Genomic DNA, 16,919 nt, shown 5'->3' with positions numbered 1-16,919 from the left:
ACACTGACCACGCTCATAAACGCTGTCGCTCACGGGTCGCGAGGTTCTCCCACGCCTCATCAAACCCAGCGGATCGGATCCACATAGTCTCCCCAACAGTGGAGTCGAGAGCTGTCCAGCAATCAGCGATGAGCATTTGCATGCGGCCATGTGGAGAAGTATAGAAAACTTCAAGATGGCAGGTAACTCACCCATGTTCCCGATCCGAAGCCACATATCCCCAGAGATCGGCATCGCCTGCACACCTCGGCTCTCGGCTTGCTCGCACACCTTCTGCGCGTGCGCCACAGCGCGCGCAAATTTGGCCAGGTGTCCGTCGTCCCGATGGTGTTTCACACTGCGCGAGAAGATGGTGGCCCAGTCCTGCCTTGCGGGATACCGAGCCACTTCATCCACCAGCAGGTCCGGCGAGCCGTACGCTACGTACAGCAAGAGGTTGATGCGGCCTTTCCATTCGAGCAGGCGAAGCTTGGTCCGCTGGTCCAGGGATGGGAGATTCATGATCTTGGAAAGGAAAATCGACGAATTTACAGCGTGGAGGTAGAAAAAGTCGAGTTTGACTTCTTTGTTCGGACGCTGAGCGGCGGTCGTATAGTATACTGATACGAATTGTCAGGTCGGCTGCGCGTTCAAGATCCACAAGCAAATTAAAAGGAGAACCCACCAACTGTGTTTATCATGTCCGCTAGCCGCTCCTCGACTTGGTCTGTCGACACCGTGAACTGAGAAGCGTATTTGAGCATCTCTTGCGGAGCACGGGTCAACACTCCGTCCGCAATGTTACTCGGGTCGGAGTACTTGACACTCTCCTTGAGGGCAGTGTTTGCCCGAATCTCGTTGAGAAGTTGGAGAAGTGATTTTGATCCTGGTTGTCCAATACCACCCGCCATCTGCTCCGCTGGGAGGAAGTATTTGCGACCAAAGCCTTCCTTATGAACGGCTGTCTGCGCAAGTGCCTGGGCTACGATGGCAGGCTGGTTGAACTCGATGCCAAACCCGAGGTGGATCAATGGGTGAAGTAGTCCTATGGGAGTAAGTGAGCAATTGGCCTGCGGTTGGAGAGAGTCTCACTGGGAGCGCACGAGCAGAACATACCACCAAACAGTCGCAACAGCATGCTTTCTGCCCTCTCATCTCCGGAAAAGACATACTCATTCAACACATCCCCGACTCCCTTGGATTCAATCTCTTCCTGGAAAAATGTCAGGAAAGTGGCGTAATTCTTTTCCTTCCCGAGCGACGCTTGAAACGTGGTTTTCTCATGCAAAGCCGTGACAAGATTGGTATCTACGAGAAACACCGGTCTCTGGTAGCTCTTACTCCTATCATAGGCAGATCTGATGTCGTCCGGTGAAGCGCCGAGGGCGTAGATGGTCAGGATCTGATGCACGATATGATCTCCATGCCATCGTCAGCGAAGAGCCATCTAGGCCGCGAAGAGTCCTATTCAATCAAAACAACGTACTATGGAACCCCCGCTCATTAAAGAAGACATGGTGGGCCGCCATATCATCTTGCAGAACCTCGCTCGCTACGCGTGCAGCATCTTCACGCACACCAGAGCTGTAAACTCCGGAGTCCGTCGAGGGTGACAACTGAATCTTTGTCGCAGTAGCCATCGCGAACGACTGGCTATGAAGCACGCGGTGAGTGCAGTATGATCCCAACAGCGGAGAAAGTCCAGAAGCGGCGACTGGTCGCAGCTGAAGCCTCAAAGAAGAGAGGATGAAGACGGACAGACCGGGTTGAGTAGTCAATATCTTCTTCGGAGGATAAACCCGCAGGGCGATTCTTGTGAGGCCGTTCCGAATAGCGCGAGGCATGACCCCTTTATAACATCACTGCAAGTCTGGCAGACTGCATCCCTTGCCAGCTCGAACTAATCGGAGTTAAGCTGTCGTGTCGCACACCGGGGTAGCTCTGCAGATCTGAAATAGAGACCGCCTATCAGGAGCGACGCATTGGTTGTTGACTCTAAAAGAGCGGGGATCTCGGGCCTTCGGGCTTTCCGTCGCCACGAAGAAACGTCATCAGAGGTGTGGTGTCGACCTGGGCCCGACTTGCTGACTGATTGCGTTTTATTCCAAGGTTGCTCACGCTGACCGCGACAAGACTCGCATTTCTGAATAATCTGGTTGCGTCTGGGCCTGTGACGGTGGCCGTGATTGCAACTGGTCGAGAGATTCTAATGAGACAGGACAGATGGGAGAATACGAGAGGGGGATGATATAGAGAATGATGGATGACATTTTGGAAGCTGGAATCTAAACCCAGGGGGCCATAAAACATTATCAAAGAGCACCCTGTGGTCAATTTCAACAAGTCAACAATGACATTAGGTCGCTTTGGTACAACGCGATCGGTGGGTAGTCTTGGAAGGAAACAGCCAAAGACGCAATCCTATGTCGCTGCGAGCTCCCGATCCTTCTTCCGCCGCAGGCGCTCGCGCTCCATCTTCTTGAACAGCGGGTGGTGACCCGCCTTATCCTTGAGCTGCTTGTTCTTGCTCTTGTTGTATTCAATATAAGCCATATCATCACCACCAGCCAGACCGCTGAGCGTCGCCGCGCTGCGCTTCGCTGTGGGCTTCTTGGCCTGAGTACGCTTGCCGGAGCGCATCGAAAAGAGATCATCCGTGACTTGTTCCACGTCAGCGGAAGACTCGTTTTGAAGCATGACTTCTTGGAGCAGCTCCCGGCGTTCTGCAGGGGTGGAATATGAAATCCCCTCGTAATTATCAATTCCCTGGAGATGCGTAATAACCTTAAAGGCGTAGCCCTGGTCAATTAGGAAGGCCTGTCGTTTGGCCGAGTAAACCATCTCGTGTGTATCCTTGGACACAAGAGAGTAGAAAAAGGCATTGAAACCCTCGTCGTTACGGCGCTTGGCTCGCAGAATTCGGCCCAGCCGCTGCGCCTCCTGACGACGCGAACCGTAGTGAGATGAGATCTGGATCAGACAGGTAGCCTCGGGAAGATCTAGTGAGGTGTCACCAATCTTGGACAAGAAGATGGTGTTAACCTGCTCGTTGTGCTGGAAATTTTCCAGGATGCGCATTCGTTCATTCTGTGGAGTTCCGCCGTAAATGTACGCCTTGTTCAATTTGAGGGCGTACCGTTCCAGGGCATAGACGTTGTCAGAAAAGACGATGATCTTATCTCCGCGCTTCTCGTGAAAGTCGATCAGGAACTGACATGCCTGGAACTTGCGCGGGTTCATGATGTAGAGCAAAGCTTGCTTCCTTGAGCTCTCCCGCAGATACTCCGAGTAGAACTCGGTCGTCATGGGACACCAGACCTCGGCACACTGCACCTTTGCAATATGACCCTGAGCAGCAAGTTCCATCCAGTTCGCTTCGTATAGCTTGGGGCCGATCAAGAAGTTCAGATCCTTGATCTTGTCATCCTCACGTAGCAGAGTTGCCGTAAGACCAAGCTTGCTCTGTGCAGCAATGGCAGATGTGACTTTACGGAACATCGATGCTGGCACGACGTGCACCTCATCGAGAATCATCATTCCCCACTCGCGAGACTGGAGCCAGTCCATCATTTTTTGAGCGTCATAGGAACGAGCGCGGGTTTGTGACACCATGGAGTATGTAGAAACGATAATTCCAGTGGACCGCTTGAACTTCTCCTTATGATCTGATGTGAAAATGGCAATGTCATTCGGATCGATGGTGGTCCAGCGCAAGAATTCGTTCCGCCACTGAACCACAGACATGGAGCTAGTGCAGAGTACGATTGTACCTTTCTTGATGGTTGCTGCCGCCGTGATACCCACCAAGGTCTTACCAGCACCACACGGGAGAACGATGATACCACTCTTTGCTCGTCCATTGCCGAACATTTTACTCAGGCTCTTCTCCTGGTATGAACGGATCCGCGCAGCGGGTTTCAAGTCCATGTCCAGATTTGGATTGACCGTATCGCCTTGGAAGTCATACTCTTCCAAGGCTGGGCATCCGATAGCTTGGCAACGAGCTTTGACCACTTCGACTCCGGAGGGTGGGATCTCAAAACTATACGTGGTAGCTTCGTCGGTCTCGTCCTCACCCACATCGTCGATTCCATAGTCCATCGCTGCCTCCTGATTCTCATTTCTGGGAGGAGGAGCGGCAGCCCCCTGTTGTGTGCCTGTTTCTCTTACGCCAGCCGCGTCTTTCGTACCAGGAATAACGAGGCCTCCCATTTTCGGAGCTGCTCGTTCAATGATACCTTCGGTGCTCTCGATTCTCTGCGGACCAATGACCTCATCCTTCAACAGCCGCTGCAGCATTTGAGGGTCTGTCGTTTCCACATAGTATCGGTTGTGTCGCAGGACCATCTTGATTTTCCCGTAAGACTTAGTGAACTCGATGATGAAAGAGCGAATGCTTTCGGGCAGAGGGGTTTTCGAGAGACGGTCCAAGAATGCCACAATATCCTGCGGTTTCAGGCCTACCGATACCGCCGCATACAAACTGTGGCCTGTGAGGCGATATTCGTGCAAATGGGTCGGGCGTGACAGCGGTTCCGCGATAGTCGTCAAGAAGTCTTGTGCCTGGGGCGCCAGAGGAGAAAAGCTCTCGAGGGTGATCGTGCCTTTTACCGGCTCGATCCACAGAGGGCGGTTATAATGGTCGCGCTTGAGGGGAAGGGAAGACAGGTCCTTATATCCAAATCGAGGGTCGGTCTTCTCGAGTTGCGACCTCTTGCTGAAAGTCTCTAGCGAAAACTTGTTGACGACCTCTTTATCCTCCGTATTTAGCTTCTGGATCACAACAAGTGAGCAGATCGCCACACTCTACCTTTCAGGTTGTGCTCTTCCGGCACGTCATCCTGGTCCGAAAATTCATCGCTACTGGATATCTCAGTGATATCAGGCACTGGCGTAGGCCGCTTGGAAGAGCTGCTAGACCGACCGCCTAAGACCAAAGTCAGTCATCTCTTATTCGGTCAGACTCGAGATGTCACCCACTGTCGGTCGCCTTGCGCTTCGGAGGCATCGTCCCGACGTTTCCGATTACTCAATAGCAAATCGGTGGGAGTGAAGGATGCCGCAAAGGGATTCAGGTAGGATGGATCGGAGAGGCGAATGACGCCCTTGTGGAGGTATTTCAAGCCTGCATGCCCCAGAAAGTGATGGGTCGCAGGACAGACGGCCTGCGCCGGCTGGATGACGCGACTAATACAAAGTTCACAGTTTGATGTAGGTCGTACACAAGGTATAAGCTGTCTAGGAGGCACGAGGGAGAGTCGGTGGGCGAGTGACGAGTCGAGAGAGAGGCGAATGTGGAAGAGGCGAGGGAAAAGGTGACTGCGGTCTGCTTTGGCCGGTGATAAGCCGCCTCAGGCATCAACGCCCGCCCTGATTGGTCAACGCTTCGGAGCCGACGTGACTGACGTAGACAAGCTTGACGTGCAGTTTCACTCTTCACGTTGCGTCGCTCCGATTGCAAGCATGAACACAGTAAGGCTCCCGATCTAGTTTACATGTGAATTTGTACCTAACAATATTCTCTCTTCAGATCAGATCGACCTGGTAAGCTGACATTTTCCCAACTCGGCCTTCAGATCCGGGGACGTCGGGGCGAGGACGGTAAAACTGATTGAAGACTGTTCACTCCATCATCAGGATTGGCTGGGGTGCCCTTTGTGTCGGTGAGCAATACTCTCTCGCCGAAGACGTTCCTCTCGGCCCCAGTCTGACCCATATCTCATTCTCCAGCCGGCGGCGGGGCGTACTACTTTGCCAAACAATCCATCAATGCCGACCGTCAAGCCCGATTCGAGGCCGAGTACAAGCGCAAGGCCCAGCTGAAGGCGATTGAAACCGAACACAAGCGCCAGGCAGCCCTAGGCACGCCGAGTGCGACCTCGACTCCGACCCCCGGCGACGACGCCAGCTTGAAGCGAGCGAACATGTCTCGGTTCCAGAACGCGGCGGACGATGTTGCCTCTCCCAGCTCCGAGGCTTCGCACGACCCGGCGCCAACTCGACACGAGCCCATGACCGAGAATGATCGGGTGCTAGAAAAGGGGAAATATGAGGCGGCGGAGCCATTTCGCCCTCCTCGTGGGAACCGATTCAGTTGAAAGCCGCATCGCATGGACGGGTTCCATTGTATATTCTGGTTTGTAGGCTACAAGATTTGGAGTGCTGCTGGCTTGATACCGCAGTCCGATAAAATGGATGTACCAGAGTCTTCCTTTTTGTGGTCCCCGATCAAGGCCTGTCGACCTTTCCCTGGTATATGCATACTGCTTGCCCGTCAGGTCTGGTGTATAATATGCTCTTCAGCTTCTCTAGGAATCAAAGGAGATGTTTTTTTCATGGATGCAGTTTCATATTTCGAGACCCTCTATTCCAACGCGCGGCGTGGATGGGAGATCTAATCACCAAGCTCGCTTGGATGTCCCATCACCATCACGTCTCTTTGTGGCCATATTATCCGCGTGCTTGGGTATTCTCCCGTCCCAAATATCAAAGATTCAAGATAGACCGACAGATCAAAATCACCAACGCCAAGTCCCGAACGCCCTTGAGAGAATGCATCGTGTGACAGGTCCCCATGTTGGCGCCCGCACCGAGGACTCGAGCCCCTCCGAGAGACCACGCAATATCATCGCTGCGCCGTCTGCTCCGGATCGTGAAGAGGTATGTCTAACGGGCATGGAAGCAGAGAGGAGGGTGTGGTCTGGAGCTTCTGTCAGTTGGTTTCTTGGGTCTCGACTTGGCCAGATGACTCACTTGTTGCTGCTGGGGGAAGCGGAGTTACGCTGGCGCGAGCTTTCGAGCGCCGGCGGGACAAAGGGCAGGACCACACCAGAAACGAGGCAGGACATGGTGATGGCGCGAGCGGCGCGGCTGTCGGGGCGCGGACGATGCGCGGAGAAGTGACGGATGGAAGGACGGGCGAGCTGCGCGGCAATGACTGCGGCCATGATGGTGATGAGCAGGAAAGTGGCAAGTGAGAAGGGAGTGAGTGACTCGAGACACGGGATGTGATGTGGTGTATCGTTTGTAGTGAAGAAGATGAGTCGAGTCAGCGGTTGGGAGGCGTTTAAGAGAAAGCGAGAAAGAAAGAGAGAGAGAGCGAGCACTAAAGTAGTGAGATGACGGGACTATAGATTGGGACGGCACGCCATTGATCAAAGGCATCAGACCATGCGAGAGCGCAAGTGATCCGTTGTGGGGGGAGAGAAAGGCTGCGGGGGCGCTAAGCGTGGGCTGATGCTTGCAGCGGATGATCGTTCCTCGGTGATGATCAGCGATGGTTCTCACGCCATCGCGGGGCCTCACATCGCCAGCGGGTGCGCGCCCGGCAGTTGCGACGTGCAGGAGCCCTGGAATGATCGAGTGGCCACGGAGGGAAAGGATCCGAATCAGAGCACAGTTTAACTCAGAGTGACCGCAAGCTCGTTCATTTAGTACTAAGTTACTATCAAGTCCATGATTTCTTTATTGGCGGGTGGGGCTTTCCGATTATTCGGTGCTTGCCGCTTTGCGATCCTCTAGGACAACCTAACATCTGACATTAGAGGTAGACATCACTCTTGAGTCCTCGAGCCAAACTCGAATCTTCCCCAGTGCAGATATATCATGCTGCGCCTCGGACATGGTATAGTCCTCAGTCTCGCCATCGATCCACTCCTTCGTCCCCCGAATATGTGTCAAGGTCGTACCAAACTTTTGACATCCCCCAAAGTCAATCAAGATAGGCTTCCCGCCTTCGCTGACCAGGATATTGGTGGGCGTGAGATCATTATGTGCCCAGCCAAGCCCATGCAGGTGCTGTATCGCAGACTCGAGCTCGGTCATGAAAAGGGCATTGTCCAATGATTTATATCCGCATTCGATATATGTCTGCAGGTCGTGCGGATGTCGGTCAAGGACGACGCCAGTGACATGGCCGCGCGCGATTCGACAGCCGTGGTAGCGGATCAGGTTCGGATGTGGGTACTGGGACAACTCTTCCAGAACATGCGCTTCAGCTAGGAGGGAGCTGGAAATCTGTTTCTCAATCCCAAGCTCTTTGAGCATCTTGTAGAACTCCAGCGCCGGGCGTTTGATATAAACGTCTGAAGTTGGTGGCTCCAGTGCCTCGTGAAGTGCTTCCCCTGGCAACGGCCATTGGGGATATACTGCATCGTCAGCGACGGGCTGGAGAGCAGCCACGAGCTGGGTGAGCGAGATCTCGTTCTTGGGAGCCTTCAGCTCACCATAGTGGATCGTATCGCTATGGTCAATGAAGCCGAATGACGTGTATTGGAAGGCATTGGTTTCAGAGTCTACTTCCTCTGAAACGAATGTCAGGTCAGCCCAGCCTATAATTGGGGGAGTCATGATGGAGAGCGGAAATTCAGTGCAAGAAGAAACCGGAGGCTGAATATGTAGACCCTGCCAAGTGGAGTTTCAAAAGGGGCAGAAGTGAGACGCCTCGCCGACGAGATGTACCATGTGTACAAAGGGAAGCGCGGAGGCAGAGTATCCAGGCAGAAAACAAGCGGTATGCAACAATCCCTGTATTTAGCAACAATGGCTGCAAACTCTGGAGAGTCAATGCTATGTAGAGGCCTTTGGAGATATTCCTCCCCAAGCGAGGTGAGTGAGATAGTTTATAGGAATTTATTCGAGTCGCCCACTCGGTGCTCTACTCCTGTTAACCTGTTGGTGATATCGTTTGTTTTTTTTAGGGGTTGGTGACCAGATCGGGATGGGCAGCGACATGCTCAAGTCGATTTGGTGAGCAGACCAGCGATTATTTCCCATCCCAAGGGCATAGGAAATGTGGTATTACGGTAACTCTCATCGGTACACAGGGGGAATAAAGGTAGGCTGAGGACGGGAAACACATACCCGATTCTCTTGCCCGTGTGGGTCAAGCTTATCGCAAAGATCAACGACGCTGATTAGCATGGCTGATAATGGGGTGATAATATGAGCAAGTCAGGGCAATACAGAGAGTATTGGTAAATACCGAAAGCTGATCATCGCGCGTACTTGTGTTTAATAATCAAAACCGTCTATGCTGAGTGCATACAGTGCATACTCCAGGTCACGTGTGATCGGCATCGGCGCCGAATCGCTTGCACGCTGCCACTCGCTCCGTTCTTGAGATCCAAAGGGTGACGGAGAGGATCTGCACGACCAGTCCCCGGCCATGGCGTCCCATCAGATCGCCATTGCAAAGGCCTCATTCTCTGCTGGCCTCTTACGTCCTGATCCCACCTCCGTGCCGCGCGATGAGATCACTGTTTTCCACACCTCCCTCGACCGCGTCCTGTCGCATTGCTCCCCCGCGAACATCCAGGTCTGACCTCGCTGCAACCTCTTCTCCTGTCACTCCTGTTACTAAATGCCCCTCACCCCCAGACCTGTAAAGCATGGCTGCTCCAGTATGTGGCATCGTCTTCCAATCGGGTCGGTGGGCTGGCCAAGTACCTGGTTGCGCAGGCAGGTGCCCTGGATGCGCCTCCGGCTAGCGCTCGGCCCAAACCGTCGCCGCAGCGCCGGCGACTTCACATACTCTATCTCCTCAATGATCTGTTCCACCACAGCAAGTACCACATGGATACCACGGCAACTTTCTCCACGGTGAGCGGGTCTCTGCAGCCATTCATGGTGGACCTGCTTGGACATGTTGCAGCCTACGATCGACAGCAATATCCCCGGCACCATCGCCGTCTTGACGACCTACTTGGAATCTGGTCTGAGCACGGATACTTTGGCCCCGATCTAATCCATAAATTGCGGGAGGTGGTGAAAAACGCGGCCGCGCTTGGAGGCGCCCCGCCTTTGTCGAATGATGGCTGGATGGACGATGCAGACCCGGCCAAGAAGCTGGCCGGCAAGGATGCACCGTTCATCATGCCATCCACCCATGGAGATCCATCCACTCCGTACTACGACCTCCCCGCGGGCAACTTGGTTCCCCATATCATCCCCAATTCAAGCATCCCTCTTCGGCCGGACAGTATCAAGCCATTGCAGTTCCTCGCTGGACCTGCGGATGAGACGCTCGTGAAGGCTCTCAAAGGCTTTCTCCACGACGTGGAACAGATCTACGGCACAGAGGAACTCATCAAGGACGATGAGAACATAGATATTGACGAGCTCGGCCAGAGGGTCATGCGGGACGAGATCACCGGTGACATTCTTGATGGCGAAACCTATTACGGGTGGTCTCGCGCGTTTTGCCAGCAAATGAAGAGGACACCCGGCGGTTCACGCAGCCGTAGCCGCAGCCATAGCAGAGATGGACATGCTACCAAGCGGCGGCGTTACAGCGACAGCTCTATGAGCGATGAGAGTAGACGATCATATTCCCAGTCGCGAGATCGATCGCGGCCCGATAGACGTGAGGCCCGTGGCTATGGGTCCCGGTCTCCTTTGAGAAGCCGTTCGTCCCGGCGCTCTCGCTCCCCGGAGAGCCCCTACTCGCCACGGGGACCATCGCCGCCACGATTTCCGCCTCCGCATCAATCCTCACACGCACCGCCGCCGTCACTTCCCACCCAACCTGCCCCTCCTTCCCATCCATACAACTCCCAGTATGGTTTATCCGGGTCCAATTTCCCTCCACCTCCACCAAGCTACCCCGCTGCTTGGCCCCCTGCCCCATCCCCCCATATGCCGGGCATACCCTTTCCCCCACCGGGACCAGGCATGCCTCCCTCAGCCTTTCCACCCTCGTTTCCTGGTCCGCCCCCCATGCATATGCCCCCTGGGCAGCCTCTCCCTCCGGGACAGTATCACTTCCCTCCTCCCCATTCTGGGGGGCAGCATGGGGACAGCTGGGGCTCACAAGGAGGGCGTAACTGGCGCTGAGGATACGCTGTATTTCTAGTGTTCATACTATGATATCCAATCACCTGATGTTGCTCAACTCCATTTAATTCACCTCTAATTGTGTGGTGGATTGACCTGACGAGGGAGATGCTACTGATTATGGTAGCATCAACTTGTAGGAATCTTACGAGCTTCCACAATGATCTCCCAACCTGATCTACTCTGCTCCAGTCACCCACACTGTAGCTCAACACTCCTGTATGCAATGAGAGTAAGAACAAGAAGACTGAGAAATAAATTAGAAGGTTCCAAATATTTTCCAAATAGAACAAGAGATCTACTCGAGCAAGCTAGGGTACCTGAGAAATGCTAGGCTGAATCTGTATAGTACAGATACTTCAGTATTCTATGCTGGTTAGTTATACCTAGGTAATAGGTGCTCATATAAGCTATTCGTACTACTTGATGTAGAGCTATATATCTGTTCCGGTGCTGGATTGAGGGGGGAGCTCTGTTACTGCTTCCACATGCGTTACTAGCTCATATTGATCGGGACAAATCCAATCTCGGTTTCTTCAAGTAACGACTCAGGAAGCCTCCATAAATTGCAGCAACTCTGCGGAATCGTCATATTCACCATCCAAAGCCACTGACGGGCCTAGTCTTTCGTAGAAAGGCCACTCGAAGTGTTCAGGGAAGAACCCGGCGTATTCCCAGTCGATAATAGCCCGGATTTTCAGTGTTTGAGGATCGACAATGATATTATGCTGAGAAAGATCATTGTGGCAGAAGACATATTTACCACATTTGGATACTTTCTGTGGCCATTCATCTCTATCCGAGAGCCTCATTACTCGATACGGTGGTAGCACTATCCCTGAAGGGCCAGGGCCACCAATAGTGTCGGATTTGATCCCACGGAGGGTGGCTAGGTGTTGCTGAATTCCAGCACGGACGACACTTTTTTTGATCTGCCGATAGACCCGACATAGATACACCATCGATGTGCTCTGTGATTAATATGAACGAGTCGTCGAGCTCGAAAGCACCGTATAAAGTTGGAACCGGGATGTTGCTAACGCGTCGAATGAAATGCAGCGCTGCGGCCTCGTTTTGAAGTCGTTCTTTCCCTAGCTGGGGGATATGTTTGGTGCCTCGAATGGTGGTCTTGTATTCGCTCGGCCGAAGACTTCGTTTGATGAAGAAATTACCGCAATGGTAGTAAGCTCTTTCGGCGGTCATCGCAGTAGACGTAGCGAGCGACTCAACCCCTGAGTAATCTTCGAGGTTTATCGGTGCGCTGGGATTAAGATCGCTGTGGCAGCTTTCGGTCATGATGGAGGGACAATCTCACTTCAGTCGATGAGGGAAAGGAAAGTTCAATGGTATAAATCTGCTCTGGAGAAGTAAAGACGGCGCCCGTAGAGAAAACGAAAGCCCTTCTAGGCGATCGATTCAAGGATCAGGAATGCCTTGCGGCGTTGGTCAGTCGCTAGACAGCTAAGCCCTAACAGAACAGGGCAGAGATGACGACCAGGTAGACGAAACCTTGGAATGAAGCAGGTCACACGGACTGGGCGCCGGGACGAGCATAGGCGAGGCGTAGATAGTCAGATTGAGGTCAAGGACATGTCACGAAGACAAATGAACAGGCAGAAAGCAAGTCAGGCCTTTGTGGAACGAATACTTGAGTGAGCACTCGGTAAAATAAAGGATGATCTATACCGCGGCTCTCAGTGGAATGCCCTTCCAAAAAGCCTACAGAGCGACTTGCTCAAGGCAAAACCTAGTGCATAGAGGCCAAAAATGCCTAATCCAGTAGACGAAAGCAGAGGCAACAACCTTAGGGTTCAGCCGCAGTCTGCGACGGGATGGAGGGAAAGAAGATAGAGGAAGAATGGAGGGAGATTGGTCTTTGATGTTGGAGCAACTGAGGGGTGTGCTTACGTGACAATGTATTGGCAAATGCACGTCTACTAATTCACAGGTCCCGATATTACACATAGAAAAAGATGAGGATATGAGAAAAGCATCATAGCCGACATGCCCACGATATATCAAACGCCCAGAACCTTCACTTTCTGCCGTGTATTCAGGAAAAAGCAGTCTCGATAACTCCCAACGCCCCCTGGCGTCAATGAAACCAGCCTTGTTCTTCATGACAGAGCATCATTGATCACGTCGACTTGATCCTCATCACTGTACCCGAAGGTCTTATAGTATTCTTCCTTGGCCGCCTCGAAGGGCTTGCACATATTGACGTCACCCTAGACAAAAAGCAGCGTCGTTAGCCATTATTCTGAGAAAGTAACTCCACAATCCTAAATAGTTTGACACAAAAGACTTACCCCTGGTTGAGATGTGCAGCACATGGGAGTGTAACCGTGTCCCTGGCAAGTATTCGGATCCTGATCCTTCTTCATGTCTTTGCCTGCAATCCCAACATTAGCATGCCTCTGGGCCGAACACGCACTGTCTCATCCATGCGGTAGGGATAGTAAGCATCCATACATTGAAACGAAATCTTCGAGCTGATCTGTAGTCCCCCGAGAATCGGCACGACTTCGCCCAGCTTCTGCGTAACATCCTGGGACGCCTCCTGCAACGACTGGCAGCACTGCTTGTACTGTTGCTGGGGGCACGAGTATGCGCCGACCGGGGTAACTGTCGCCGGGCGATACGTTGAGGATGAAGGGGAGACGGATGGCGTGATAGGCCTCGATGGGGTGGGCGTCGGCTTCAGCTTCTGTGTGTCCGGGCCAAGTGGTACGGCGGCAGTGACGGCGAGGAGGGTTGCGAGCGAGGAGAAGATAGTCGGGAGATACATTTTGGTTTGTGATTGGAATTTGCCCTTTGCTTCGAGTCGTGTGTATGTGTGTGTGTGGTATAAAACAGTATGTTGAACGAGCGTGGTCTGAATCTCGTCGGGGCGCAAGTCTTACGCCGCGGACCCGTCGTAGACAGGTTAAGTTTCAAAGGGGTGGCGAGTAGTCGGGTCCAATAACGAACGTATAGAGTGGCCTGAAGACGATGCAAAGGAACGACAAGAGCTGGGCGGAATTAGGATGTCGAATGAGGCCCAGGTTGTCGGCGAAATGGGGAAGGGAGAAGTCAGGGAACAACACCCTGTGTTGACAGACTTTTCCTGGGCCGCACAGAAACTCGATCTAGTTACTCTACGACATAGAGGGAGCTTGTTCGAGACAAGCGGGGCTCGTGGCTGGGTCCTTTGTTTCTTCCTTTTTGTTATTGGTCTAGCTAGAAGAGAGCCCGAGATTCCGATGGTTTCAGCTCGTGACAATATTGGCTAGTATGTGACCTTGGGCGGTTGTCTAGTGGATTGTTGGATGAGTCGGAATGTTCGAATCGAGAGTCTATCCGATTGGTCTGGTTTGTTCCTCCTCGTGTGCTCTCAGGTATTTACCTCCGCTGCAAGATCTTTTTAGGGCTAGTATGTCATACTTTATATCACTAGTCGTCGAATACAATGCTATACCACGAGCTTCCAAGAGATGGTTCAGGAAGTATTCCCTTTGGAACCGTAAATAGTGAATGGGGTTTCTCTCTCCCAGCCCTCGATTGACGCAAGGGATGGGCATTAATTCTTGAAGAATGTGCGAAATACCCACTAGGCTACAGTACTGGGCTATCTAGGGATACTGTTTCACTACTTTCAAAAGGAAACACCAATTTTGGTAGTAAGACCAAGTAATGCATTTTCATCATAACACTGAACCTCCGACTTCAGCATCACTCCAGGTCAAATTATGTGTTGTGTCTATTTGAATCTGTTCATGAGAGGCTCTTCAAATCTCGAAGCAAAAGACAGCTTGCAGGATTGAATGGGAATACAGCTGTAATTATTTCGCTGCGTTGCTCAAGGCTCGCCGCGATAGATATATATTGCAAAGTTCTGCTGATCAAGACCTCAAACGTGGAAGTATATCCTTTCACCAATTAGTTCGTCGGGATAGTGAAGCATGAAAAATGTGAATATTCAATATTTCACCAAGAGGCAGATATCTGGGTAGTTTTGTCCTTCGAACTCATCCATTTGAAAGTCATTGAGTTGTTAGAATGTAGTATGCTGTTTACTTCGGGATATTTACCATGCGACCAAATAATGTATAACCGTTTTATTAATTTGAAACTTAGATCCACCGTCACACGACCATGAAAGATGCTATTGACTATTACGGCATTATCTAAATGAGCGGGCAGTCATTTGTGGGACTACGATCTACAAACTATATATATAATGAAAAATAGACTTACTTACCAGTCATCGGGCCAAAAGGAAAAACCAAAGCTCCAGTTCTCTCGGTCATCACTGTTGTACAGATGTTATACAGGCTGTTGCTGCTAACAAGGAAGACTCATGGTGCATCGAAGGAGTCATAACAGGTAATTTTCTCGAGGGACGACTGGCGTTCTCGCTCGAGTCATCAAGGTATATCGTTAGATGGAGCACGGAACAGCAACAACCAAAAAACCCAAAAATGACTCGCTCGCTCGCTGACAAAAGCAAATGATGTTGTACACACTGAGGACTCCACACACGAAGGACCTCAGGGAAAGACGTGTAATATACAGGGTGCGCGGACCCGGGAAAGTGGACGCCCACATGGTGTGGGAATGGAACATCTGTGTCAATGGATCATCGTTTGTAGACTGCTCTTATGTCGATGGTGAGACGTGAACGCCGAGACAACCATAAGAGTCAGAGGCAAGATGAAATGCAAAGTGAGTGTAAGAAGAGAAGTCAGGGGCAATCGAGGGTCAAGACCCAAGCTGGGCCTTGCCTTGCCTCGTTTTTTTTGGCATTTTCTGATGGTGGTGTGGATGGAGAATGGAACGGTGATCTTCGAGTCAAGTCTAGCCAAATGGCGGACTCATGGAAGCGCAATATGCATCCATGTGAATCGCGATACGTTTGATCATAGCTAGAGCTACTGGTCTCATGAATTGGATGACGCGACGTCGAGTGGACCAGATCCGTGCGCATAAGAAAAGTCGTAAGATGTCCATTGAGAAGGAAAATGGGGAAGGGCAAGTGGGATATTGGGAAGTAGGTATGTGAAAAGGGAAGGACCAGCTTCACAGTGACTCGACTCGCGTCGGGAACACAAGAAACTCATTGCTCGAAAATGCTGCACCGCTGGGAAAGCACAGAATGCGCAAGCACTCGCGCTGTAGAACTCCACAGAAACTCCGCCTCCAGGCGCACATTGACGAGAGGATTCTAATCGTTGCTGAGAACTCCCATCAATGCCGCACCATCAAACTCCAGAAGAGTCGAATCGAGGCCACGTAACGGTCATCTCAACATAGAGGACCGCTAGCATCCAAAATCAGCATATCGCCATACCAACATGAGTATAAGACACATACCTTCAACGTGCTGCTGTCCTAATAGCCCGATGGCTTGGTCTCATTAGGAGAACGAGCAGGTTTGAATTTGGCCTGCTGGGCTCCATGGCGGGCCTCAGCAGCAGCTCCGGCCGAAGTGGGAGGAGCGCCGTTGGCCTGGCGGGCAAGCACGCCGTTGCTGGAGGCACCGCTGTGACCACTGTCGCCACTGCTTTGACTACTCCGGCTGCTGCTGCCGCGGCCAGTGTTGTCGTCAAGGTCAACAAAGGACGACATCTGGCGCTGAGTATACTCCAGCATAGTGCGGTTGTAGTCCTCAAGAGAGTTGTGAGGATCCAGAGAACGCGCAGTCTCGACGTGGCTTGCAGACGAAGGAGGGCCTGCCCCCAAGTCTGTTGAAAACATCGGCTGAGAAGTCGGCTGCATTTGCGAGCTTTCAGTCATGGTGTAAAATGTCTAAATCATGATGATGAGGTCAGTCGGATTGCTTCCTGGGTACATCAGCTGTCGAGGAAGCACCTCAGTAGTGCTAGGGCGTAGTTGACATGCACGAAAAGGCCATGCAGGTGGAGCGTACGGCGAGGTTGCGGGGTGAAGTAATGGGAAGATGGGACAAGGACCAGGCACAAACCGCGTGGTGAGAGAACATGATGTGGGGAGAAACAAATGCTTACCTAGGAATAGGGCAAAACAGGGTCAAAAAAGGCGGCTGGGAAGCAGGCTGAACCACGGATGGGGAATCGTGAAAGGAGAATCTTAAGACGTGTCTTTGTGGG

At 52.2% G+C, this 16,919-nt stretch overlaps 9 protein-coding genes across 9 annotated transcripts; 2 read left to right on the top strand and 7 right to left on the bottom strand.

The window, feature by feature from the left end:
- Positions 1 to 13: 13 nt before the first annotated feature.
- Positions 14 to 1,619, bottom strand: N7459_008201 (questin oxidase family protein; the record flags this gene model as incomplete). Its single annotated transcript, XM_056947369.1, has 5 exons — positions 14 to 111; positions 192 to 599; positions 665 to 1,024; positions 1,096 to 1,398; positions 1,466 to 1,619. The coding sequence occupies 5 exons, from the start codon at positions 1,617 to 1,619 to the stop codon at positions 14 to 16; spliced, it is 1,323 nt and encodes a 440-aa protein (XP_056796879.1).
- A 781-nt stretch (positions 1,620 to 2,400) lies between these two features.
- Positions 2,401 to 4,987, bottom strand: N7459_008200 (TFIIH/NER complex ATPase/helicase subunit SSL2; the record flags this gene model as incomplete). Its single annotated transcript, XM_056947368.1, has 3 exons — positions 2,401 to 4,730; positions 4,790 to 4,906; positions 4,960 to 4,987. The coding sequence occupies 3 exons, from the start codon at positions 4,985 to 4,987 to the stop codon at positions 2,401 to 2,403; spliced, it is 2,475 nt and encodes an 824-aa protein (XP_056796878.1).
- Positions 4,988 to 5,442: 455 nt separating this feature from the next.
- On the top strand, positions 5,443 to 6,077 carry N7459_008199 (uncharacterized protein; the record flags this gene model as incomplete). The annotated part of the gene is made up of 4 exons (XM_056947367.1): positions 5,443 to 5,451; positions 5,510 to 5,523; positions 5,617 to 5,642; positions 5,710 to 6,077. 4 exons carry the CDS (start codon positions 5,443 to 5,445, stop codon positions 6,075 to 6,077), a joined length of 417 nt encoding a protein of 138 aa, XP_056796877.1.
- A 568-nt stretch (positions 6,078 to 6,645) lies between these two features.
- N7459_008198 (uncharacterized protein) lies at positions 6,646 to 6,926 on the bottom strand (the record flags this gene model as incomplete). The annotated part of the gene is made up of 2 exons (XM_056947366.1): positions 6,646 to 6,679; positions 6,733 to 6,926. The coding sequence occupies 2 exons, from the start codon at positions 6,924 to 6,926 to the stop codon at positions 6,646 to 6,648; spliced, it is 228 nt and encodes a 75-aa protein (XP_056796876.1).
- A 580-nt stretch (positions 6,927 to 7,506) lies between these two features.
- On the bottom strand, positions 7,507 to 8,328 carry N7459_008197 (uncharacterized protein; the record flags this gene model as incomplete). Its single annotated transcript, XM_056947365.1, has 1 exon — positions 7,507 to 8,328. One exon carries the CDS (start codon positions 8,326 to 8,328, stop codon positions 7,507 to 7,509), a length of 822 nt encoding a protein of 273 aa, XP_056796875.1.
- An 817-nt stretch (positions 8,329 to 9,145) lies between these two features.
- N7459_008196 (RNA polymerase II-binding domain-containing protein) lies at positions 9,146 to 10,812 on the top strand (the record flags this gene model as incomplete). The annotated part of the gene is made up of 2 exons (XM_056947364.1): positions 9,146 to 9,295; positions 9,358 to 10,812. 2 exons carry the CDS (start codon positions 9,146 to 9,148, stop codon positions 10,810 to 10,812), a joined length of 1,605 nt encoding a protein of 534 aa, XP_056796874.1.
- Positions 10,813 to 11,360: 548 nt separating this feature from the next.
- Positions 11,361 to 12,108, bottom strand: N7459_008195 (aminoglycoside phosphotransferase family protein; the record flags this gene model as incomplete). The annotated part of the gene is made up of 2 exons (XM_056947363.1): positions 11,361 to 11,744; positions 11,770 to 12,108. The coding sequence occupies 2 exons, from the start codon at positions 12,106 to 12,108 to the stop codon at positions 11,361 to 11,363; spliced, it is 723 nt and encodes a 240-aa protein (XP_056796873.1).
- Positions 12,109 to 12,929: 821 nt separating this feature from the next.
- N7459_008194 (uncharacterized protein) lies at positions 12,930 to 13,600 on the bottom strand (the record flags this gene model as incomplete). The annotated part of the gene is made up of 3 exons (XM_056947362.1): positions 12,930 to 13,040; positions 13,122 to 13,204; positions 13,285 to 13,600. The coding sequence occupies 3 exons, from the start codon at positions 13,598 to 13,600 to the stop codon at positions 12,930 to 12,932; spliced, it is 510 nt and encodes a 169-aa protein (XP_056796872.1).
- Positions 13,601 to 16,182: 2,582 nt separating this feature from the next.
- N7459_008193 (uncharacterized protein) lies at positions 16,183 to 16,587 on the bottom strand (the record flags this gene model as incomplete). The annotated part of the gene is made up of 1 exon (XM_056947361.1): positions 16,183 to 16,587. The coding sequence occupies one exon, from the start codon at positions 16,585 to 16,587 to the stop codon at positions 16,183 to 16,185; it is 405 nt and encodes a 134-aa protein (XP_056796871.1).
- Between the last annotated feature and the right edge of the window lie 332 nt (positions 16,588 to 16,919).

The sequence above is a fragment of the Penicillium hispanicum genome, assembly GCF_028827665.1.
Source record: "Penicillium hispanicum strain IBT 35686 chromosome Unknown utg000007l_segment0_segment0, whole genome shotgun sequence".
NCBI lineage: Eukaryota > Fungi > Ascomycota > Eurotiomycetes > Eurotiales > Aspergillaceae > Penicillium > Penicillium hispanicum.
Note: the sequence above shows the minus strand (reverse complement) of the source record. Positions and strands in the feature narration are given on the sequence as shown.